General features: G+C 36.0%; 1 protein-coding gene and 1 pseudogene across 1 annotated transcript; one reads left to right on the top strand and one right to left on the bottom strand.

The window, feature by feature from the left end:
• Positions 1-560: 560 nt before the first annotated feature.
• Positions 561-15,298, bottom strand: LOC132564213 (uncharacterized). Its single transcript, XM_060228887.1, has 5 exons — positions 15,245-15,298; positions 4,718-5,029; positions 3,047-3,180; positions 1,210-1,450; positions 561-688 (listed from the first exon to the last, which is right to left on the bottom strand). The coding sequence occupies exons 1-5, from the start codon at positions 15,291-15,293 to the stop codon at positions 561-563; spliced, it is 864 nt and encodes a 287-aa protein (XP_060084870.1). The 5' UTR covers positions 15,294-15,298.
• Positions 15,299-15,561: 263 nt separating this feature from the next.
• On the top strand, positions 15,562-24,090 carry LOC132564212 (uncharacterized; annotated as a pseudogene).
• The last annotated feature ends 1,102 nt before the right edge of the window (positions 24,091-25,192 follow it).

Genomic DNA, 25,192 nt, shown 5'->3' with positions numbered 1-25,192 from the left:
ATATATATATATATATATATATATATATAATGTTACTATCATGTTACACTCGTGTAACATAGTATATTCATTAAAGACAAAGTCATCATGGGATTTCATTATAAAACTGATAATGTATTTATTTCAAAGATATCAGTTTACTTTTATTAAATTATTGTATAAAAAATGTTTATTCACTGTTACATATTACACGATGAATTAATAAATCTGTATAGTCCCCGCTGATTCTTAGATATCAACTAAACATTGCTTTTTTTAAAAAAAATCAGTAGAGCAGGTGCCATCACCAGCAAAAAATAGTTATTCAATGTACAAGGGGCAACCAGAGAACAAACTCAGTAGATTAAAGGCAGACTTGTACATGTACTCAAAAAACCTGTATTCGGAGACCAGTGCAAATTGTCATGTGGCCTGTTAAAAATTTCTCATCAAGACATAATATTTGTGTTAATACATCAGATTTATGTGGTATAAAAAGATATTGATGTAGCTTATAAAACGATGCTTATTTGCATTAAAATGACTGCAATAAACATCTTGCCATCACTTTTTCATGAAATTCATTCAGAATAGTAAAAAACCTTAAGGACCACAATACATACAAACTTCTTACCATTAATTTGTAATGAAGGTGGTGTGTATCCATCACTTTTATCTAAAGGAATATGCTCTTTCTCAATATAACATGCTGTGAGTAAAACACAGTATATCATAAATATTGATATAAAGTTAAACAAACTACAAACCAAGCATCTGTGATACATGATTAATTATCGAAAGTACACCTTTCAATAAAAACTAGAATGGGTTGTTGTTGTTCAAATACCCTTGCATACATTACTACTTTTCAAGGAATAGATAAATTATAGTCTTGCTTATTATACTATATCCTTCATGATTGAAAAACAATGTAAATGAAAGAGTTAGCATTTTAAAGATGGCAATGAATGATAGGTTGGTGTAGTATGAGTGTATTTTTTGACAAATATCATAAGAGTATTCCTATTCCAAAGAAGAAAAGTTAAAATACAATGACTGCAATGACGAAATAAATATTTGAAATATTTCACTGAAAGGAAATATACATGGATTCAGCATAACAACCAGGTACCTAAAATAGTACTAGAAATTAAACCTTCAAGGCCCATTTAAGAAGAATATTCCATGATTTATTTTTATAATCAGTAAGTTGAAGGAAACAGGACTTACCTTCTACAAGTATTTCTGTGTCACTGATGGTAGAATGCAGTCCTATTGATTGGTACTGCCCATCAAAATTGACTGTAATCTTTGCATAATATTTTTTGCCAGGTTCAAAAGATGTTTCATATTGTGGAGTAATGTCACAAGTGTAGCTGTTGGCATCTGTGTCAGCACAACCTGCATTACCTGTTTTGGTACATACTGATGATGAAGCTGAGGCAACCACTACAGTACCTCCATTCACGGACTGTAATATAAAGATGCAATATCAAAGAGCTATGAAGTGAAAATGATGGGCTAGTTCTTGCTGTCAATTCTGATAAGTAAAATGTTTCTATTAATATTCAATGTTTTCTTAGGCAGATTAGCAATAACAACACTCCCATATAAAAAGAAGACCTAAGGGGCCTACACTCATACAACTAATCCAGCTCTTCATTCATTTACTAAAGAATTTCATATATGATATATATTTTTTAAAAAATAATTTCCCTATTAGGCCTTGTGGTCAAACAGAAATCAGATTCACCATTCATGGTGGGAAGTACACAAGGCCTGCATCACTCACTTGCTTTAGTTTGCTGATTGATTTTTAAGAATTAGCTCTATTTCCACTTTTGGACCCGGGCACCTCTCCATCCCCAGGGTCTATGATCAACCAATAAAAAGCTTGCTTTGCTGTTTGCCGCTGCCCCAACTGCCCAAGGAGACCAATACCCATCATGTCACAAAATTTGGACAAATTCTAATCATTCCTATTCCTGCAAGAGGAATAGGATTTAAAAGATTTAAAAGCCCTAGGGGGCTGAGACCAACTTAATATTCCCCATCCAGGAATGCAGGAGTAGAATTTTAAAGAAATAATTCTGTTTCTCTACTGGACCCAGCTCCTTCACCCCAAGGGAGTTGTGATTCAATGTCTATAAAAGATTGATTCCTCTCACCTAAGAATGCTTTAGATCAAATTTTAGCAAAATCCAATCAATTCTTCTGGAGTAAGATTTGAAAGAATTTGCTTTATTTACCCTGTTGGCCCCTCCTCCCTCCCACCAAAGGCCAGCCGTTTAAACAAAATTGATTCTTCTCACCTAAGAATGCTTTAGATCAAATCTCAGCAAAATCCAATCATTCCTGGAGTAGAATTTGAAAGAATTTGTTTTCATTCCCCAAAATTGGCCATGCCTCTCATGCCCCAACTTTTATACAAAACTGATTCCCCTTCACCTAACAATGCTTCAGACCAAATATGGGAAAAAAATTCATCGATCAAACAGGAGAAGGATTTTAAAGAAGTTGCACTATTTCCCGTTTTAGGTCTTGTCCTTCCTCTCCAGAGGGTGGGAAAAATCATGTGTGAAATCATTTTACAAAATGTGTCAGTCATGTTTAACTTCTGATGACATCTTAATTTTTAAGCTTTATCATCAATTTTCAGCTTAATAGAAGCCATAGTGGCCGTCTTTGATTTTAGACCAAACAAAAAATTTATATACGAGTACATTATCAGAACCATTTCAGGAGCATTATTGGTAAATTTCAACTAAATTTAGAACTGGAGAAGTTTGATATGTGAAAAATTTACAGCAGAAGGCAAACAGGACTTGAAAGTGAACAAAGCATGATTGCTGCTATAGGTCATCTTGACCACAGGTCAGATGACCTGAAAGCACAGGGAAAACATTCTTTCAAACATAGTCAAAGGACACTTCAATAGATACAGCAACCTTAATATCACGCATCAATGTTTCAACCAGAACTGAAAGCATATAGCTGAGATGATCCAAGCTCTCTTGAGTATGTTATTTAGATAATTCATCAACAAATAAATCAACACAACACTTACCACAAATGACAAGTCAAGCGTCACAGCTGGATATGCACAATTTACTTGAATGGTCAAAGTTTTTGTGTTACTGCTACCTGATGACAATGTTATATCAGTCACCGATTGACTAACTACAGGTAAAGAAGGTATGGCTGAAAAATAAAATACACATTTAACTTTTCAAAGTATCAATATTTGCTAATTTCTGGCTTCCTTTTTGTTCAGCTCTGAACTTCATAGATTTCTTAAAACTTGTATGATAAAACATATCTATATCTTCTTGGAAGGGTTTTGGCAACAACGTTTTTATGCAAGAGTGAGAAATACCATGAGATGACCAGTCTAACACGTAAACAGTAGTGATATTTCTCATATAATACTTTTTAAATTTTACAATACCCTTGATTGGCAGTGAAACATTTGCTTGAACTAAGTACTATATGTTGTTCCTAATTTTTGAAATCTTGAAGCTGATATATAAAGAAAACTTGAAATCTATTTGATTTTTTGTTCTTTGATTATGGGCCTGGGTTTGAGTTGACCACTGTCAGAGAGTATGATAGTGATCGACAACATAAAGAAAGGTGGTGGTTGTGGAAAGAAGTAAGCACTTTGATGTTAATATGGAATTTCTACAACATACGAGACATGGAAATATCTCAGGATATTCTGTGTGGACATAGTCATTGCTATTGTATATGAAACTCAGAGAAGATTTTGCAATGTCAGCACATTAGCTGATGAGAGCATGCTCCAACTGACTTTTGAAATGTCTGCCTAGCCATTTCTACATATATTACTGAATTCATTGTCATATCTTGGTCTTTACTAAGCCACTCCCATTCTTAGACAAACATTGGAAAAATAAAACATTTCCCTAAGGGTAATAAATGTGTTACTATGTATAAATTTAAAACAAGGAGCCCATGGAGCAACCACGTAGGTAGAAATAAAATATATACCTATCTGCCTCTTTAAAAAAAATATTTTTCATTTTCCCCCCATTTATTTCTTTCTTTCTTTTTACATGCTCTATTCATTGCACTTTTTATTTAGTTACTACACCTGCTTTCCATCCTATTTGAGATTGGTGCCATTTTTTAGCTCTAAACCTGAAGGAGAACTTTTCAAATTGAAGGGGCTAATTTTTCTTTGGGTGAGTTGACGATTCTTGGGACTCTTTGACCACAACTTGGGATATTTTTTGTATGCTTTAAAGGGCCTCGGTGTCCATCCACCAAATGGATTATTGAGACACCTAAATTTACACAACCGCTCTCCATTTAGCTTGATAACTTTATATTTGTTTTATGTTCTATGTGTGTGGTGTGGTCTATGTGATATTTGTGTCTTGATTAAGGGATTGTCTCAAAAAAATTGTCCATACTGTTGCTATTACTTCATTGATCATATATATATATATGAATACATGTGTGTGACTTGTACGAGAGGTAGGATGATTAGCTGTGTAACATGTGGATTTGTAAATAACTGCTAGAAATAACATTTTACAACAATCTCGTATAAATTGTGGGTGGTCTTCTTGAGTAAAGTTACGTTACAACCGCACTAGGCAATAATCTCATTTGACCCGTTAAGTATGGCCAGGTAAGCTAAGTTGCTGAATGAAACACTTTACCAAATAATTAAAATAACATTGTTTATTTGATAATTAAGTTCCATACTTACTTAGAACTGTTATGTTTTTTCTCCCAGTGTCGGTCCCATGTGAGCTTGTCCATTCACCTTGATCTGTAGTTCTTGAGACTGATGCGACAGCAAAGGTGGTTATTCCATTTACCAAATCTTGTGTCAATCCTGTTGTGCATCCTACACTTATGCCCCCAAGTGGAGCAAAACAGTTCCCAGCCAGTGATCCATCTGGCCTATTCAGAGACATTCCTGTTGTTATTTCATTTTGCAAATATATTTCTAAGGACTGTCCTAATTCTGCATTCTTGTTCAGTGTTATTGTTATTTCATCAGCTCCAAGTGTTTGATCTGGAAATGTTGAAATAAAAATCAAAGCATTAAAACATTTAAATGATGACAATTCTGTTTTACCATATTTTCCAGCCTACAAACTGCATCCAAGTATAAGCTGCAGAACTGTTTTTAGCATTTTTATTCATTTGACCCACGTATAAGACACACTGGGATATAAGTCACACCCTTTCTTACAATATAATAACCGTTATGTTGACCAAGTTTGTTGATATAAGACAGTCAAAGGCAATTTATCAATACTGTCAGTGAAACATTTAATTTAAGTTTGCAAATGAATTATACACAGATATTCCTTGATTTCATTGACGTGATCCTAAAATGTAAAATAGCCATTATCAGTCTTGTTTGGCATAGGAACCTTTGCACAGATATAGGGACTGTGGTTACGGTACTGTTTACTCAACAATATTGCCATCGGTGTCTGTACTGTTAAATATTAGCGAAGGCCCATGTATGCTAGCAAAATTCATTTAGCCCCATATTATTTCTTGAAAGTTACACAAAGCCCTTCTTATCGTAAACAAGCATGGCGGTATGTTCTAGAATTTGACTCAGTGATTTATCGATGCCATGATGCAACAGGCTGTGAATTTCAGCTATGGCTTCCGAAGCAACCACAAAAGTACAGGAGATATTATTCTGAATCATATTAAAGGTATGATTAATTAAATCCATGAGAGAGTTATTTTTATTTCAATCTTAAAATCATCCTGTATATGGTTGCAAATGACCATTCTAGATTATCTGTTTCAGTCATAAACACATGATGGTCAGGTACTCAAAGAAGACTTGTACTGGTGTACTGGTATCCTTGGTTAAAATCATTATTTTTTACTCTTCCTGGAAATGTGACATGTCACAACAACCAAAATTATCAGGGTGCGAGGTCACACAGGTCAATGTGGTCGTTCTGAAATACATATTAGTGCGGAACCGATATCCAGACGAAACACTTTTTTTCTCTTCCCCCATTCTGCCAATTTTTTCTCCATGCGCTGCATGCCCAAATGCCACAAAAATAATGCAACTTATAACCAGGAAAATATGGTAGTCTCATCAGGTATGAAAATCTTACAATTACATGTGAAAAATAAATAAGGCCCAAAAACTATTTGAGCAGCGTAAAACATCCAGAATTTACTCTGCAAATATTGAAACAATGTATTTCAGCATTGCATAGCAACACTGATGACATTAACAAAGACAGAGATCTCCATCTTGTTTACCGTCTTGCTTATATTGGGCTAAATTCAACATGTATATAAACTGCTATCAGAAGTTGATAAAATAATGATGAATCTGGGTATGTCACTTTTGCACTACCCTGAACGACGAAAGAATTAACCTAGCAAATGTATGTGTCATGTATAATTTGGAAGGAGAAAAAAAAATTGCTTATTCGAGGCTGCAATATGCCCCTGGAAGCCAAAACCCATTGTTTGTACAAAATTTCAGTTTATCCTTCAGACCAAATTCAATCATTCCTACAGAAGGAGTAGGATTTCAAAGAATTCGAATTAACAATTTTCCCCTATTGGGTCCACCCCTGGTTGTTGTGATCCGCCATTTAAACAAAATTAATTCCCATTATGTTCAAAATAAAGGATGAGTACGATTTTGAAGAATTTGTTCCATTTCTTCTATGAGGTCCTGTCCCTCCCACCTCAGGGTGACCAATACACTACATCTACCCAATATTGATTCCTGTTCACACAGGGATGTTTCAGACCAAATTTGTTCAAAATCAAATTATTCCAACAGGAAGGATTGAATTTTAAAGATTTTGCTCTGTTATCATATTGGGCCACGTCCCTTCTGCGCTCCGAATGGGCCAAGACCCACCATTTATTTCAAAGTTACTACCCTTCATACAACAATGTTACATACCAAACTGAAAAAGAACTTCATTTCCTCTTTTTGGACTACAAATCCTGCCAGCAAAGGAGGCAGAGAGAGACCTGTAATTCATGCCAAAAAGACTTCCTTTCACCCTATAATGTTTCAGACCAAATCAGGACAGAATCCTGGCATTAATACAGAAGAAGTAAGAATTTGCTCTATTTCCCCTAGTTGGCACCACCTCTCCCACCGAAGGGAGTCAAGACCTACAGTTTCTACAAAACTCATTCCTCTTTGCCTAAGCATGCTCTACACCTGGTCTAAAAGTCCATGCCCACTGTTTATACAAAATTGTTTCTTGTTTATCCAAGGATTTTCCATGCCAAAATGGTACAAAATTTGTCTTTTCTGGTGTTTACTGGAAGTGTTAATTGCATTTTGTTGTTAGCACATCATGTTGAAATACAAAAAGTAGTTTACAAACCAGTAAACAACAAATTATTTCTTAAATTGACAGTGACCCATGTTCATCAAAAATATAATCATTGTTAATATATTGACATGTACACCATTGACATTCAAAATGAGTATTTTAACCAATTTCAACAACAAAGAGCTTCTAATACTCAATTCGATAAAGTTATGACCTGGATTTTTAGTAAATGCCATTTCCTTTTTCCTCGAAATATGTTTTCCTTAAAAAACGATTAAATTCCAGTGACCTTGAAAACTTTGTCAAGATTCATCCTAGGAACCTGTCAGCCAAATACCATGCTTCTACGTCTTTTGGTTGGTCAGAATAAGTTGCTTAAAGGTTTTAAGTAGTGTGACCCCTGTGACATTGAATAAGGGTCTATCCTTTTAGCCAAATGACAGTCGGTCAGCTGGTAATTGAGATCAAATGGAGAAGTTGATGCCTGACGGGCGCCACTTCATAACATTGCATTTTCTTGTTCATAATCTTTACATTTCAATTCATATATTCTTTTATTTTATACAAAACAAGGAGATCAGAGGTTTTAATGGTCATCTGAGTATTACAACTTATATATGAAAGAAGCCATATAGACCTCACGTAAATTGCTCAACTACTCAACAGCTTACAAATACACTGTTGGCTCATAAAGACATTTTCTGCAAACTTTAAATCATATTCTTTATACATGCTACAAAACATTACTCCAGGCCAATTGCAAGTTGAATGTTTTCAAAGATCTCAAATATTTTGACCCAATAACCTTGATTATAAGTCAAGGTCAATTGTTTGAATACATTCATCCACTTATGTTTAAGCCAACATCAACAGTCATGTAAATTCTTTTGCAATACTTTTTAAGATTTTAACGGAATTGCACCATGTGACCTTTAAAAAGAAAAAAGATCAATCACATTAACACAATTTGTAACCCTTCATACTAGCATGCTACAGGCCGCCCAATATAGGCATCCTGGACATTTTGGTTAGTGAGATGTTGTTTAAAAGATTTTGATATATTTAACACCTGTGACCTTGACAATAGGTCAAAGATCAATAATATGAACAAACTTGGTAGCCCTTCATCCCAGAATGCTACAGGCTCTATATCGCAACCTGGTCCTTCTGGTTTTAACATAACTGATCCCTGTGACCTTGGAAGTATGTCAAGGTCATTCATTTTAACACTCTTGTTTGCCTTTCATTCCATCATCCTGAGGCCTGGGCCTTTTGGTTATTTAGAAGAAGTCATTTGAATGGCAAGTTTTCACATGACATTGGACAAAACGCAATGGCTATAAGTCATTCTGACCCTTGGGTCAGGTGACTTAATAGGGTGACAAAATGCAACAAGAGATCTCAGAAGGATCTAGGCATTCACCGTTGTCTGATCTTTATTTGCACTTTAAAAGTTGGATCTTTCCCCTTGTTTTCGCCTTTCTTCTTTGGTTATGCTCTAAATGATATTAATTTGAACAGTCCTTGGCAAAACATTGATTAATAATCTTTAATTGTCACTTGGATGCTACTTCGTCTTCTTGATCATTCCCAAAATCAAAGTTTTCAGGAAATAGTGATAACAAACTTTCAAAGTCAAAATCCAAGATGGCTGCCTGTCAGTCTTATTTTTTCTTATTTCTGATCAGTCCTAAAATCAAACAGGCACAACTGTGGGTCAAGGGAAACCTACACATGGAATATAAGAAAGATATGTATAGTAGTTCTCAAGAAATAGGGATAACAAACTCCTTAAGTCAAAATCCAAGATGGCAGCCAGTCAGGTCATTTTTCTTTCTCTCTGATCAGACCCAAAATTCAAACCAGGGACCAAGGAGCCCATGCACTAAAAATTTGAGAAAGATCTATGCAGTAATTCTTTAGAAATGTGGTTTCTGGTTGGTTACCTGGTCCGGTTTCTATGGCTTCCAGTCGGTTACCAAATCCGGTTTCTGTGGTAACCAAGTCAACATGTTCCATTCTCCCTATTATTTCATCTCTCCTTATCTTTACAGATTTTTCTGTGTCATCACTGTATGTTGGGTTCCAGGGGGAACCAGCGAGTTGGTGAGCAGTGGTCCCCCAGGTGGATGGGTAGGCTGTATCATGGCCATATCCTTTGTTAGAGTTTCCCAGTCTACTTTGAGATGTCCGACAGTATTCGGGGGAATTGTAACTGTCTGTGAAGCAGAAACCACTGATTGGTTTCTCTGTTCCTCCTTACAGGCGGTGAGAGGTATTGCTGGATTTTCCATCAGACGTACCCCTGTATTCAAATCCAACACAGTTGTTATGGGAAAAAAGTCAATTCCTAACAACATGTCGTCAATAATAGGAGCTTCACACACTGTCCATGGTATATCAGAGTTACCAATACCTATGTGTAAGTCTTTTATTTCCCAAACAATTTCTACATTGCCCTTGAAACCACGCAGTTGAACAAGCTTTCCAAGTACAAGTGGACCATTTAATTTATCCAGTAAACCACGTCGTACTAGTGTCATGGTGGTTGCTGTGTCCGCTACAGCACTGCCAGGAGTTCCATTGAGGGTAAGTGGTATGACGAGGCTACATCCTTCAGCAACCGCTACCTTAACCTCCCTTATAGGAGACTGCTTCCTTGATGGTGTAGGTGATGGAGTCGGAGACCTTGACTGACTCTGAAAGTTTCTACCGGGTTCTGGAGACACGGAACGGGGTTTCCTTGAATTATAGGGACTCTGTCCCCTGTTCTGGTTACCTCGGCCTCTATCCCATGTTTGGTTGGGACGGTTACTTGTGGAATTTGTAGATCCCCTCTCAGGTGGTTCTCTTCACATTAGTTGCCTGCTTGGTGGTTGCTCCTGGTAACCGGGTGACTGATTATGGTTCTGAGTCTGGTTTCTGGCTTGATGTTGTTCACTGCCTCAACCCCATACTTGGCTTCATTGTACCCTTGACTTGAAGGAGGGTACTCTGGCTGGTTACCTTGGTTACCTCTTTGGTTACCTTGGTGGTATGGGGGTAACCATAATTATCTCTGCCATATGGTGGCGGTGAGTATGGTCTCTGACATCTTGTACCTGCATGAATAAGTGACAATGATTTGTTTAACTCCTTTATTTGTTATTGAAGTGTTTTTAGAGTTTTTTTTTCTCATTATCATCTTTGGTGCCCTCAACAAATCCTACCTGCATGGCTGGGTAGTGTGGGACTCGTGATCCAAACAATGCCCTTTGGTTAGCAACTTATGTCTTGATGTACTTCAGTGCCTTAAGTATAGTTTTAGGGTTCCCTTCCATTGCAGGTTATGCTGCTAATGATTCTCTACAGCCTTTTAGGAACGCCTCTGTAGCCAGCTGATCCTGTGTTATGTTGTCAGCATGAGAAAACCCGTCTGAGGTTAATGTTTGTATTCTCTGAGGAAACTCTGCTAAACTCTCTATTTCCTCTTGTTTAACATATTGTAGTTCTCAGTGAGCCACTACAGGTACATCTTTGCTGCTAAACCTTTCCTTCATCTTTTCTTTTAGTCTTTGGAAGGAAATTACAGGGAGCTTGTCGGCATATTCTAACGCCAACTAAGCAGTCAAAAAACCGTGTAATTTTGTTCGGTCCGACCACGGAATCATTCCTGGAGTCTTGGCTACTCCCCTCCCCTTGACTGGAGTTGTCCGACCTTGAGGAGTCACTGCTAGAGGAACGTGCACGTCTACCTCTAAAAATACCCCAATATTGGTCACGTGGACGACGTAAACCCGTGTCCCGACAGTCAACCGATCCGCGTCGCGAGCCACGATGGTCAAAACAAGTATTACCCTCTCTATGCCTATATCCATCCAGGATAAGGCTAGTAGGGTTTAGTCTTATAGTAGAACTCCTGTATGTATCTACTTGTGTACCTTCTCTAACACTAGGATTACCTCTTTATGAATGTGGTTCTCACTCCTAGCATTGCTAAGTGCTGGCTTAGTGTTTATGTATCCTAGCAAGGAGGGCTTAGCCCGGGGTTGTTTGCCTGCTGTATGTGTAAACACATCACCCCCCGGTAATACCTGGGTATGTCCTGGGTTGCAGGTATAACTCTGGGACATGTTACTCTGGTTGGCATGTGGTAAGGCACCTGTATTGTTATCATCTGGTAACAAAAAGTGACCTAAGGGTGGATGTTGGCATGAGGGTACACTGATACCATAGGATATGTCCCTATCCTTGGGTAGACAAGTGCCTGAGGGTTCATTACTAGCCTGGGTACCAAAACCCTGTGTGAGATTAGGATTTTGGTTATCACATATTAACAGAATAACCCCTGGGTAGACAATCTCCCCTGTAAACTAGAAGGGTCTGATTCCAGCTTAAATCCCCACTTACTAGCTTTAGGTTTAACACCTGATAATGTTGACATATATGTACTTTGTTCCCTCACATACCGGCCATCTCTAGGCATGGCCTGTAATATGGGTCCAAAACAATTATCAACCTCCTCACTGCGAGATAAGGTTGTTGGTGCCTGTACTTCTGTATTGACAGGTTTACTATCCCATAAGGACCAAAATGATGCATCATTACCCTGGGTATTGACATACTGACCGCCCCTAGGTGTTGTCCATGTGACAGTAGCAGGGTACGAGCTACATGAAGCCTCTGACCTAATTAGGACCTCAGTTTCCCTGTCAACAGAAATCTATCTTAATTCCTGTTGCAGTTCTCTGAACTGGTTCTTTATTATCTAACAGGTCCATCTCTATCCTGTCACTAGGTTCCTGCATACTTGGGGAATGAGTTTGGCAATTGTTGCTGTCAGGCACAGTGATACTGATGCCTGTGATAGTACCTTCTGAGAGCCAACCCTGCCAAATATCCATACCTAAGTTGGTATTTCTTACCAACATCCGCAGAGTAATATCTTCACTCTGCCTAGCACTAATGATATTCTGAGCAAACACTGGGCCGATGCTACGGGGAGTACACAGTTGTTCCTCCGAAGCATGACGAATGTTTATACATGGACTGGTAGCCATGTTGTGCCGACGTAATATTCTAAAAATAGGACAAATACGCAGCAAATACAAAAATATGCCTAAACCACCCGAAACTAAAATATTAACAACTAAACCTAACACTACCTATTCTAAATAATAATGATAAATAATACTAGGTCCCTATGTCCAAGGTCACGCACCCAGCCTTTGTATACTGGGGAAATATGGCGCCCAGCCCACATGATCAGGTGCGATAGGACAGTATATAAAAAAAAACTAATATAACTCAACAAAAAGGCTGGAGCAGCGCTAAAATATATCTAATGAAAAAAAATAAAAACCTAAACTAATACGAGGTATTGCACACATGTGCCCACGACCACAATACAAAAAAAAATGAAAAATATCAAAATACGGCGATAGTCCGCCGACTTCTGACACCAAATGTAGTATTGTCCAATGTGTATATAACACACAGGAACCACTACGGTTGCTCCCAGCTCACAAACCAACAAATGGTACCGTGAAGTTTTTTAGATCACGTCCGTTCGGTTTGATGGTCAAGAGTCAAGAGAGAGCTGTCAGATGGTCTCGCGCCAAACTGTAACAGGAGCTCCACGAGATCTCGAGGAGTCAATGTCGTCGTATGTCAGCGATGACAACCAGGGGAGATAAATCACCCCAGTTTTCACTACAATATATACAATATAAAACTAAAACAATGTTTTTTTTTATCTGAATGCTTTTAAGATACACACAGTTACCCATACTGTAGCATTTTTAAATTGTATTTTCTTTTGAATCTCATGTCCAATACTCTGAATATTATTATCAGCATTGACTGAAGGGCGTAATTTTTTTACAACAGTGTTTTTTTATTTTCCAGGTTGGAACCATGTATGTTACAAGACCAAATTTTTAACAATACATGAAATAATGTTATTTTCAAAACAAGAGTTTTATAACAAACAAGGCCACTGTCACAACTTCAATATGCAAATGCCATTTTTCAAGAATATCCAAAAAACACAATCACATTTTACATTGAGCCCATTTTCCCACATAAAACCATCCTTGCAGGAAAATTATTGTTACTTCTAAAAACTATAAATTTTGACTTGTAAGTAGAACACATACTCCGAGTGTATGTTACAAGTTAAATTTTTACTTTAACTTGCGGCCAATTATGACTCTTACTGGACCTACTCCTTGGGGGAAAATCCAACCATTCCTTAAGGAAAAGGATGAGTTTCAAGAATTTGCTATATTTTTCCAATTTGACCGCACCCTTCCTGCTGAAGTGGGCCAAGACCAAGGGGTTTACAAAACTGATTCCTCGTCGCCTAGGGTACTTTTGGGCAAAATCCAAGCATTCCATCAGGAAGCAAAAGATTTTAAAGGATTTGCTCTATTTCTCCTATTGGGCCCACCCCTCTTGCCTTAGAGGGATTAGACCCATTGTTTATAATAAAATTTATTGTCCTTTATGTATGAATGCTTGAGATAATATTTGGGTAAACCACCATCGTTCTTTAATCCTACTGGAAGAATAGGATTTCAAATAATTGCTCGTTTTCCATACCAAGCACAGCCCCCCCCCCCCCCCCCCCCCCCCCCCCCCCCCCCCCCCCCGTTTACAGAAAATTGATAACCTTTCACCTTAGAATGCTTCAGATAAAATTTAGGTAAAATCCAATCATTCCTAAAGGAGTGGGAGTATTTCAAAAATGTTCCTTTTGAGCCCCACCCCTCAGGCCCCTTGGGACTAAAAACCTCCACATTTTATACAAAATTTATTCTTCCTTCCATGCCAGGTGAGCTAAAAAATGTATCAAAGGATTTACATACTTTTCAGTAAACTATTTTGGATGATCATTGATATATGATAATGATAGGACCTACAGTGACTTGCCAAAACTACAATGCCATTACACTATATATTTCATAAATTTACATTTTTTATGAATTTTCCTGGCTTTATTTTCTTTATTCTTTTTTTTTTTTTTTTTTTTTGAATTCACTGATATAAACATTGATTTCTGGAGTATCTTCTGGCAATATTTTGTAGGAATTTCCGTCTAAATTTTAAGAGGTTCTCTTTATAGTATACTATTCAGTATAGTGAAACGGTAGTCACAAACTACTTTAAATCTGTACATACTAATGCATACAAATATGTTAATCCAGGATAGGTCAAGAATCCATCCTGGGCGATTTCTATGTCTTAGTAAAACTTTTTATTATATGACTTTTTTGCTCAATATACTAAACCACTATAGAGGTTGATATTCGAATTTAAAAATGGAAATCTACACTACCAACTAAACGACTATTTTATACAATACGAGCACATAAAACTCCTTTTACAAACCTTATCGAACCCACTACACAATTACTTTACAATACATAATGCGAACCACTGGACATCTGAAGTAAGAGTTAATATACGTGAATGTGTAAAATACGAAAGACTGAACTTGTAAAGCAATAGTAATAACTAATGAGTAATAATCATTTACAAATAGTTCATGACAATTACACACATTACATAACCATACGCAATATGCCTAGCACGGTCCTCAATGCAAAATACATATAAACCGAAAGTGACAGTCACGTCGTCTAGCGACACGACGCGATAATGCTAATTAACAATAGTTAAAACTGCCATGGACAGTAGTAAACCAAAGAAACTATTACCGTTTCAAATATTAAATCATTTCATCAAGGTGCCACTCTGGTTACTGCGACCACGAAAAAGTCTGATTCTGAATCCATGACTTTCAAAATTCGCCGTAAGCACTTCATTATTCAGGATAATTGGTCTCCAACCCGCAAACGTGGGGTGAATGATTTAAATCATATCAGTACGGAGTAGGCAGTATTTGTTTCTAAATAATGTCGTATCCTGGTATTATCAAACAGGTCAAAGCTTACCTAGACGTAGTGCTGCCAACAGCACGAAACAACACATGAAAATGCCCATCTTTGTTAAGCCTGCGTCGAAGAAGTTGTATGTGTGTGTATTCGGCAATCTATACACGAGTTGTCGTTCGTAACAGCATTAGCGGTTGCGGCTAGCACGACGATTTGCAGGATAGCGCAGGATCGCGCAGGATCGAGGGGGATCGGTCCATTCTATAGCCGTTTACAACTGTATAAGGCTATTTTGATATGGGTAATGCATATAACTCATTCAATAACCTGAAACCTATTTGCTTCGGTGATAAATAATTGGATAAATAATCGCCAGAATGGCGACCAATGGTAAACTTTACCGCAAACTTCATTTTGAAAATTTGTATTTTGGAAGATTCATATGCACCTATTGAGGACATACCGTGTCGAGCATGTGCGGATTTCACTCTCCGTATGAACGATTTTTTACTATAAATTATATAGCGATGAATCTTATTCATTGTCTTACCAAATTTTAACAAAATGGTTATGTTAACCACTTCATTGTGCAATATTATGTATAAATGTCTAAATGTATGCCTCTGACTATCAAGTATAGTAAATTTCCAACAATTGATATAAATTTGACAAAAAAAATTTTTTTTAGGTGAAAATGGCACATAATTTCAGTTCGAGGAATTTATTTAAGTCCCATCGCTGTACAGGTAAACACAGCATTGATGCGTCATTTAGACAGACTGTTGTTTATATAAAGTAACTAGTTAGTCTTGGTTTCTTTTTAATATCTGATAATATGATAAGTAATACACAGAGTGCAAATACAGCTACTGGATCGATATCGCTCTGATCATTCCTCACCTAGTGTATCAATTAAATTTAATGATTTCGGAATGATCATGATTTATCTGTTTGTACTTGATCTGCATGCACTTGTGATAATTTTAAAGATGCAGGACGTTTTAATTATAACTGTATTCACGTGTCTTTGTTGTATTTGAATTTAAAGTGAACCGAGTTACACTACTTGTGCCCTAATTCTAAACGTGACAACGCAATTTGTCATATTGCGCCCAACGTGGGACTTTGTTAGTGTCGCTTAGCTCATTTTATATTCTATGACCATAGCCATTAGCCTATTTCTTGAAACCGTTTTGCTATGGGTACCTTTTCTGCCACTCCCACACGTTCTCCGTTGATACCCCATACTACCGTTTTGGCCCCGGAAGTTGTTCTGGACATGTCTGAAAAAACAAAATGAACTCATTTCATATTAAATTGATGATGTTCAGTGTGAAATGAAAACTGTTTTTGACAAGGTCGTGGAAACATCTACTTTTCTTCTAAGCGAATTAGGCAACACTTGGAAAGAAGTGTAGTTTCTCAATGAACAAACCTTCAATTTAAAGGACAATCTGAACAAGATTCAAAGTGAATTGAGACCCTGTCAGCGTTTCTATGTCTGACAGATGTTGTCAATCTGATAGTCATACTGACATATGTCTAGGGTGAGACACACTAATGGACACCCTACCTGCTCACAAAACAGTTCCAATCGTGGCAAACGGGTCATGTTCTTTTAACTCTTTTAACACAGGTGTCCCCTAGGCTAGCAGCTCTTAAGTAGACAAACTTGCTGCTCCTGTCAATACCCAAACATGCGTTGATTTCAGTATTTCTCCGTCAGATCGCGTTTGTCCTAAAATGCCGACTTGTCCTGATTCAGGTATTCTCATGAAACCAGTCATTTATGATGGCAAGCAGGATTGGGAGGAATTTCTGTCCCAGTTTGAAACTGTCGCAGACACCAATCAATTTGATTATGGGGAGAAGAGCCTTTATTTTGCAGGAGTCTGGCTGGTGCTGCTAGGGCAGTATTAAGTGATATAAATAGTGCTGGTCGCTGTAATTTCTCTGAGCTAACCTCCCCAGTGAATCGGAGGTTTTGCAGTGAAAGTAAATCTGAAATGTTCCGTGCGAAGCTGTAGACAAATATTAAGGGCAAGGATGAGTCTTTGTCTGATTTGTCTATACGTAAACTTACCCGTCAAGCTTACCCAAAGGCACAGCAGTCGGTTCTTGAAACTGTCTGTTGATTTATTCATAAATGCCATTGTAGACCCGGACATCCGTCGACGCTTGCGGAAAGTTCAGTTACAGACCCTAACCAAAGCTGAGACACTAAGTGGAAATATCAGAATTTACAGACGATTGTAGAGAAATAGCTTGTAAAGGTACTTGCCGTTTTTTGATTTAGTAGTACTCAATGCTTTTTAACGTAAAATATTCTGCATTTCAGTTCCACCTCGAATTATCGATCTTGTTTACAGCCAAGGAGATGTTGACTTAAGAGAACATTAATCTAAATCACTGATTTGTACTGTGGAGAGTTATCCTCCGTCCACAATACAGTGGCTTTATAAAGCCAACAACACCATTCTACTCAACACCCCTGACGTCTTAGACAGTATCTATACCCTGATTAACGCTAAATGTCTGGACACAGGACTGTATACCTGTGTCGTAAGGAACAGTATCTCTACAACAGCTGTCACCAGGGACATACCTGTCAACGTTCTCTGTAAGTTTCATTTCCGATGTGAATATGAAACTATTTCTATGTAAATAAAAATAATGTAATAATCCCTGTATGTTTGATGACCATAAAGCATACATCTTCGGCCGTTTTTTTTTTTTTTTTTCCACAAAATGGAAAACATTGCAAATAAAATGGGTCTTGAATGATACTGTGTGCGAAGCGTAATTATTTCAGCAGTTTAAAACAATGCAAAGTAACAAAAAATTATTTCTGTTACATGATTACAAACCGCACATACTATGTACGATTACAGAAGAAATACACTCACTGATGTAATCATTATCTAAATTACAATAAATAAGGTCTTTTAATAAAGTGTACTTTCTTATAGACCTTCGGAGCAATGTGAGAAGAAACAGGAAGAAAATACCAGCATGTCAAAGTAAACATAATCCAAACCCAAATATTCTAATAACACTATTCATATTGAGGAGTAGGATGTCTTAATATATTATAGTTAATGAATGTTATAACCTGCCATAATTGTAATATGTTGTTATATTTTTCATGCCAATAGGTAAACCTCGCCAGGACCATAGAGTTGCACTTGAACATACCTTTGTATTAGCAACGTTTGAAACACTAGTCTTTCCTGCTAGGTTGCTGTCGAATCCAGAGCCATCATATAGTTGGTCATTTCAATCACCAACAACAACCGCTGTCACTGATCTTCTTGATGGAAGAAACAATTTTAATATACAATCTTCCTTCGTAATGATGAATCTGTCCGCAGTATCAGTTGGGACACGTGCAGATATACAAGAATCATGGTTTGGCGTGTACAATGTAACGGCGACAAACAGTCAAGGCAGTCACACATTGAGTTTCACAGCTCTGGCAAAAGGTAGACAACTCCGCATTAAATGAATGGTACCGAGATTTTTAATGAAAGATAGCGTTTTAATTGGGCCGTTTAATTGATAGAAAATATAATTATCATTAGAAAATCGCCAACGTGAAGTCGACTCCGTTGTTACATGGATTGTTTTGTACTATGAAGCATCTCTTTGAAATATATGATTGTATAAAAAACACAAACGTGAATAGCACATTTTGATAATTTAGCGTTCTGGTACAGTAGCGGTTTCCTCCTTTAAGGACCAATAAACTTATCTTTGAAAATATCACAATGTCCCACCACCTGAACCCACCAATCTTGTTAACATGGCGATGATCATAAGTATTTTTTCTGTTTTGGTTTATTTATTAAGATGAATTCTCAATTTAGCATTAGCAGTTAATTTGTTTCCGTGTAAATACATTGATATGTCTTAAAAAGTTCAAACGACTTATTCTCATTACACCATAATACATATTCCAAGGTAATGCTGACTGATATAAGCACGCCACGACGAAGAATCTATAATTGTGTGAAAGGATAAAAAACTTACATGTTTATAAGCTTAAATGTGTAAAGGTATTGAATCAAGCATTTATTGAGATATCCTGAATTTTTGCTGTGTATATACAGCAGGAGTAGTATTATTCAGTGGAAAAAAGTAACAAAACAACATTTGTGACCTCTTTTAATTGTGAGCTAATTTGAGGAAGACCAAATGAAAAATAGATATTTTCCATGGAAATATTATGTCTAAATGTGTAATATAAAACGTCACACAAACGCTTATCCCCGCACACACCATCAAGTATTCACAAAATTCGTTACTATTTTGTTTCAAGTAGTTTGAGATATATTGTATGTGTCATGGTAATTATGTTAATTACAGGAAATCCCAGACCGCCAACGAATTTATCAGTCAGTTGTGGTAATCCATATTCCGTCGATGTATCGTGGAATAACGGAGGATACACCAACTACTTTCATGTTTTATACAGTACTGACAACTTCATACAGTCACTTACGTATCCCACCAATATTTTAGAAAAGAACGGAGACGAACATGACGTTTACAATGTAACTATAGACAATCTCGAAGGAAACAAGCTATACTTCTTTAAGGTTATAGCTTACAACTCTAACGCGAACCGTACATCACTTAAAACAGCTGGATGCAAAGTTCAGGAAGGTACGATACTATATCTTGTGTCCAGTATGAAATACATTGAGTTTTTTAAGATATTCTGTTAATGATATCTTACTGAAATTCTTATTTATAAGAGTTTGATGTAATGAAAATCAGAAATGCTAGATGGGAGCTAAGACAAAACAAATATATTAATTAAGAATGCCATATTAAATGAAAGTAAAATGTAGATTACTTTTTTAACACAATCAATTATTTGTGAAAGTATTTTTAGGGGAGTTTAGCCCCGGATCAAATGATCGGGCGTATTGTTTTCCATCTATTTGTGTATTTGCCTGTTTGTCTTTTGTCAACAGTATCCTTTCCAATAGCAACCAAACCGTAAGAGGGAGGGCTTCTATATTTAGCACTTGTGTTCCTTGTGGTAGGGACAGTTTTGACAATGTTACCTTGACCGTGACCTTTGATCTACAATTGAAAAAAAAATATTGGCCAAAAGTATTACACCGGAAGATGTGGGGGTTTCGTATCAGCAGACTGAAATTGTAGGTGTTAGTTATTTGTAATGAAATAAAACAATAAAAATCATTCACACAATGAAGACATACGTGTTTCATGGTGTGCAGACAATTAAGATATGTCTTGCACAGTAGAGTTTTAATGTCCACTTTCAGAATTCTGTCGAAACGGGGCAGAGTGTTTCATACCACATCTTTTCTTTTCTTTTCCTTCGTTTGAATTCCTCTCGATTGACTTTAACTCTTTCTTCACAATGTATATATACAAGTGTGTTACGATATTCCATAAGCTAAATGTGACGTCACAATAACTCATTCATAATACATGGATTCAGACTAACAATATTGGATGAGTATATTAAGTGAATAAAACAACAATCTTTTAATCTAGGAAAATCCTGCAGTACAGACAGCATGTATATAACAGGAGTTGTGCTGACATGCATTGGTGGACTTATGATTACACTAACATTTGGACTTGGAATCTTCATCACTCGTATGTATATCTATGTGATAAATACTAAGTATTCCGCAACAACACATCATATCTTACACCTTTTATGTTTTTTCGTGTACTTATTTATATAATTCAGAATTAACATTTATTTTCCAGGAAACGGTCGACTTCCATTAACGTAAGTGAACATCGGCTTTAAATGATACATTATTTTTTTTTTACATTAAAAAACAAGTTTCATATCTAATTTTCTCAAGTAGTTGAATAACGTTCAACTTCCTATACTTCATGTCTGCTATTGACGTTTGTTATTTTAAATGTTCATATTTTCAGCAAAGGCCGGCGTTTAAAAGACAAGACGTTTGATGGCGTTCAACGTCACGAACTATATATAATGTAAGTGATTCCACCTGAATCAGTATCTATAATGTAAGTGATTCCATTTGATTCGCTATCTATACCATTGGTGTATCCAATTCATTTTTTTCCCAGGCTTGTGGAATAAATTACGTTTTACAAACTTCATATTCATTGAAAATGTTCTTCCTTTGTTAAATCAACAATTGTAGATCTGCTTTGATTGCTAGAAAAGTTGAATATTTGGAATCTTATAAACCACATAATATACGAACATTAAACATCAAGCATGTCAGCTGTTCTATGATAGGTTGCATGTATATTTGGCACTTTTACCTGTGAAATGTAAAAACGTAATTCACATCAATCTATCATTAATCTATCTTGATAAGACCATACCAACAACTTGACAGAAGTGATATTGACAAGCCCTCTGTATACTCTGAAATCGGCAAAATCGGAAATCAACAGCAAGGTAAACACACGTAATGCTTTTATGATGAAATAAGCTATCGAACAATGAACTACGAAAAAACATTTTTTCATGATATTTTGTTTATTTATTTATTCTTTATGAAGTCATACAAAGCCAAAAGGCAGACTTTATTACAAATTAAACGATCGACATCTTTCCATGTGAATGCATTGACTTATTGAAATTCGAAAATGATATTTCCGGATGTCGAGAATCGATAAATCATTATATTCACTAGAAAATAAATGAAAAATCAGCCTAATTATCATTTACTCAAAAACAGAAAAAAATATTTTCTCACTGGATCAATTGGACACAAAATAACAGTTGTGCTCCAGGAAATAGAAAAAAAAATGAAAGAAGAAAGACATTTGTAAAGATGTTCACTTACTTGATAATCACAGAATGTGTTCGGTACAGAACACATTTAATTCTATTGATCATTATTCAATATAAGTTCGGGGAAGTCTCTTTACTTTATTCGGTTAAGGAATATTATTGTTCGGTAGTTATATTTATCTGAGGCATACATGTTCTGACGTCATGGAGTATGGTGATTTTCATTTTTTACTTTATTTTGGTACGGGTACGTGCTGTTTAATTGTTTGCGCAGTTTTAATGCTTGAAAACAACATAGAAAATGAAAGAAAGTTTGTTGAATACGTTAGCATATCATTTACTAATTAGTATAGTTATTTAGTTATCACATCAATCAATACTGATTAATTCTATAATGTATCTTGCATTCACCATGACATTTTACTTCACTTTCATCAAATCGTTATGATGAATAAGACTTTTTTCATCTGCCATTCTTGCAGATACTGACAATGATACAACAGATAACAGGTGGGTACTACTAAATGTAATGGTTGATTTTTTTTTCAAAAATTCAAACAAAGGAAAGGTTTTACATAGAAAGAATTGAAAAGAAATTCATGTTAAATGAATCATATCTTTCGCACTTTAGAAAATATACCATCCTGCTAATCAGCCTACACTTCGCACACCATAGCGTAGACAACATGGATAACATTATATTACACGCCTGCACTGATGCCATATACGGTTACAATGACCGTTTAGACTGTTGGAAATTTTTCCTGTCCTGGATATAGTTACTCTGACGTTAGGGCTAGAATTAGACGTTATCATAGCCTTGGACACTGGCATTGCACTACATGTACCGGGTTCACAGTCAAGATTGAAGAACTCAAGGAGACTTTACCGAAACTGTTTCGTGTTCACCATGCTCAAACTGTTTTATTCACTCACTCTCTCCTTGTTAAAAACGTGTTAAATTAAAACGAATACTGCTCCAGGAAACCAGTCATTTCGAATAGTAGGTTTTTGGCAATTAAAAAAAAAAAAAAAAAAACTGAGTTTGAAAATAGATTGCTGTCAACATCATTTATATTTACACCAGAAATCTGTCAGAGCTTACATGTACATGTCGTCGTATCTAAAATCTAAGCCTTATCACATCCTATAGTTTATTGTTTTCTTTTTTTCATTTAAAAAATCTGCGACAACTGCATGTAAGTGACCTAAGAGCTACTTAGACATGTTCTTGTTCTGCCTCTCCTGCTAACTGTGGTATATCTAGGATATAATGGCGGCACAAGCATTATCCAAAAACATTAAGTTACATATTGTTCTGATTCCTTCCATGAAAGGCTCATAATATCGAAAAAAACCTTTTATCGATCTGAGTATGGATTTAAACATACATATGGGCTATTTGGAATCGCAGTGCCTCGAGGAACTCAAGTTGTTGACGGTCGCCATAATGATCCTTTCCATAAGCGAGATGATGTTGGACGAGTTTGAGGCTTATTAGTTTGCCTGTTGGTTCCGTTGTTATGTGCCTTGCTCTCATTTTACTGCCTTGGATTGACCAACATTAACCAGGCACGTTTTGCCGTTGAATCAAAAGATGCTTACTCTTCTGGAACATCTTGTCTTCATCATATTGTAAAGGAGGCTCTGTGTACTTTTTTCTTTTGTTAATATTTTACTGTCTTTTATTGGATTTGAGTTTTGATTTTTAACATGTTGATATGTTTTTATTTTTTTGTTTTATTTTCACAATCGAAAATGAGCACGTTTCTTTCTTATTTCATTTTTATTTGCAGAAACTATGAGTCACTGAAAGGGCGTGAAAGGTGAATGTTTATGATGAGTTGCAAAACACTGCATCTGGTAAATTGTTTTGTTACATGATAGTATTGACTGATGCGTGACCCTAACAATTAAACATTCCTTCATTTGCTATAAATCATATTTCAAATTTCAAATTATGCAATAAAGCCCCATTAGGATAAAGCCTCTAATTTAATTCAAGGTTAGATAAGGACTAAGCTAACATGTTGGTATTTTTTTGTTGTCAATTCCCTCATTTGCGTTTGCACATAAAGCCTTATTTAGCGTGACTTTTTTTCCAGGAAGCTAACGTGTATATACGAACACTTCATGAAAAGCTACACATCATTATAATTGATGCATTTGGATGTTTCTATATTGGAACGATCGATGGAGATGTGCTAAAACAATGGATTTAACTCACATGAAGAAGTGTATATGTTGCGAAAATTGTAAATTTACAAACATGAATGGGGTGAAAAGCAGGGATATCATTATTTTCATGGTATATAACAAGTACTTTGGCAAACACCTAATTCTCACTTAAAAATAGAACATGTACGACATGTGGGAGTAAATTATAATGCAGTTTAGAATATGACAACCCCAGAGTCCAAAACTATAGGGTTGCATCAGTTGCCCGAACTCGTGTACCAAAGGTTCTTTATCTTTAATATACATTCTAAATATTTGATATGCGACTTGTATTTCTATGACAGATTCCAGCTATGGACAAGATATTTATTGGTCCTGGTCATGTATATTGTTGAGATCAAGAACGCTGTGTTTATATACATTTCAGATGTACAATGTAGATGGTTGATATTGTATATAATTGTCTTGTTTAAACTCGGCTGACGTTTGCTGTTTCGAATTGATTGCTGGTAAAACTCTAGTATATATTCTCTATTCACTTGGATTGTGGAGTATTTTTAAACAATACTTAGAATCAATCAGATCAATTTAAATTTAATGTTATATAAAATCTTGTATATGATATTTGTATATGGCAAGTGATGAACGAAACAAATGGGTGTGGAAAGTACTTTTGTATTATTGTCCGACAACCATACAGTGATATTATTTTATATAAGTTATAAAATACGAATGTGATTGATCAATTAGTGTACACATGTTAAATGCTAATTATGTTTTACTTCATTCATTCATGAATTGACTCTTTCATTCCCCTAAAAATGAAACGATGAAACTGATAATTATCTTGTCTTCGTGTCATGTCTTACAACTATATACTGCCATCAATGACATGTATATTTAATAGTTCTTGCCTACAAATATGCCTTAGTAATCAGACTCCTGTACTTAAAGTCTCTGTGTATTGTTCCATCATCTGTGATCATATACATAGTATTTTTGTTAATATAATTAGCCTGTTATTTATATTGTCATATCTTTATATTAAAACATGTAGATGT

Source organism: Ylistrum balloti, unplaced genomic scaffold (assembly GCF_031769215.1).
Source record: "Ylistrum balloti isolate Yb309-2 unplaced genomic scaffold, AGI_CSIRO_Ybal_v1 Utg372062, whole genome shotgun sequence".
Taxonomy (NCBI): domain Eukaryota; kingdom Metazoa; phylum Mollusca; class Bivalvia; order Pectinida; family Pectinidae; genus Ylistrum; species Ylistrum balloti.
Note: the sequence above shows the minus strand (reverse complement) of the source record. Positions and strands in the feature narration are given on the sequence as shown.

Excerpts from the sequence above, each read along its gene's own strand:
- LOC132564213 (XM_060228887.1), bottom strand. The coding sequence starts at position 15,293 with ATGGGCATTTTCATGTGTTGTTTCGTGCTGTTGGCAGCACTACGTCTA. Across the intron at positions 5,030-15,244 it reads GTTGGCAGCACTACGTCTAG|ATCAAACACTTGGAGCTGAT; the intron begins GTAAGCTTTGAC and ends CAACATTTCCAG. Across the intron at positions 3,181-4,717 it reads AAAAAACATAACAGTTCTAA|CCATACCTTCTTTACCTGTA; the intron begins GTAAGTATGGAA and ends TTTATTTTTCAG.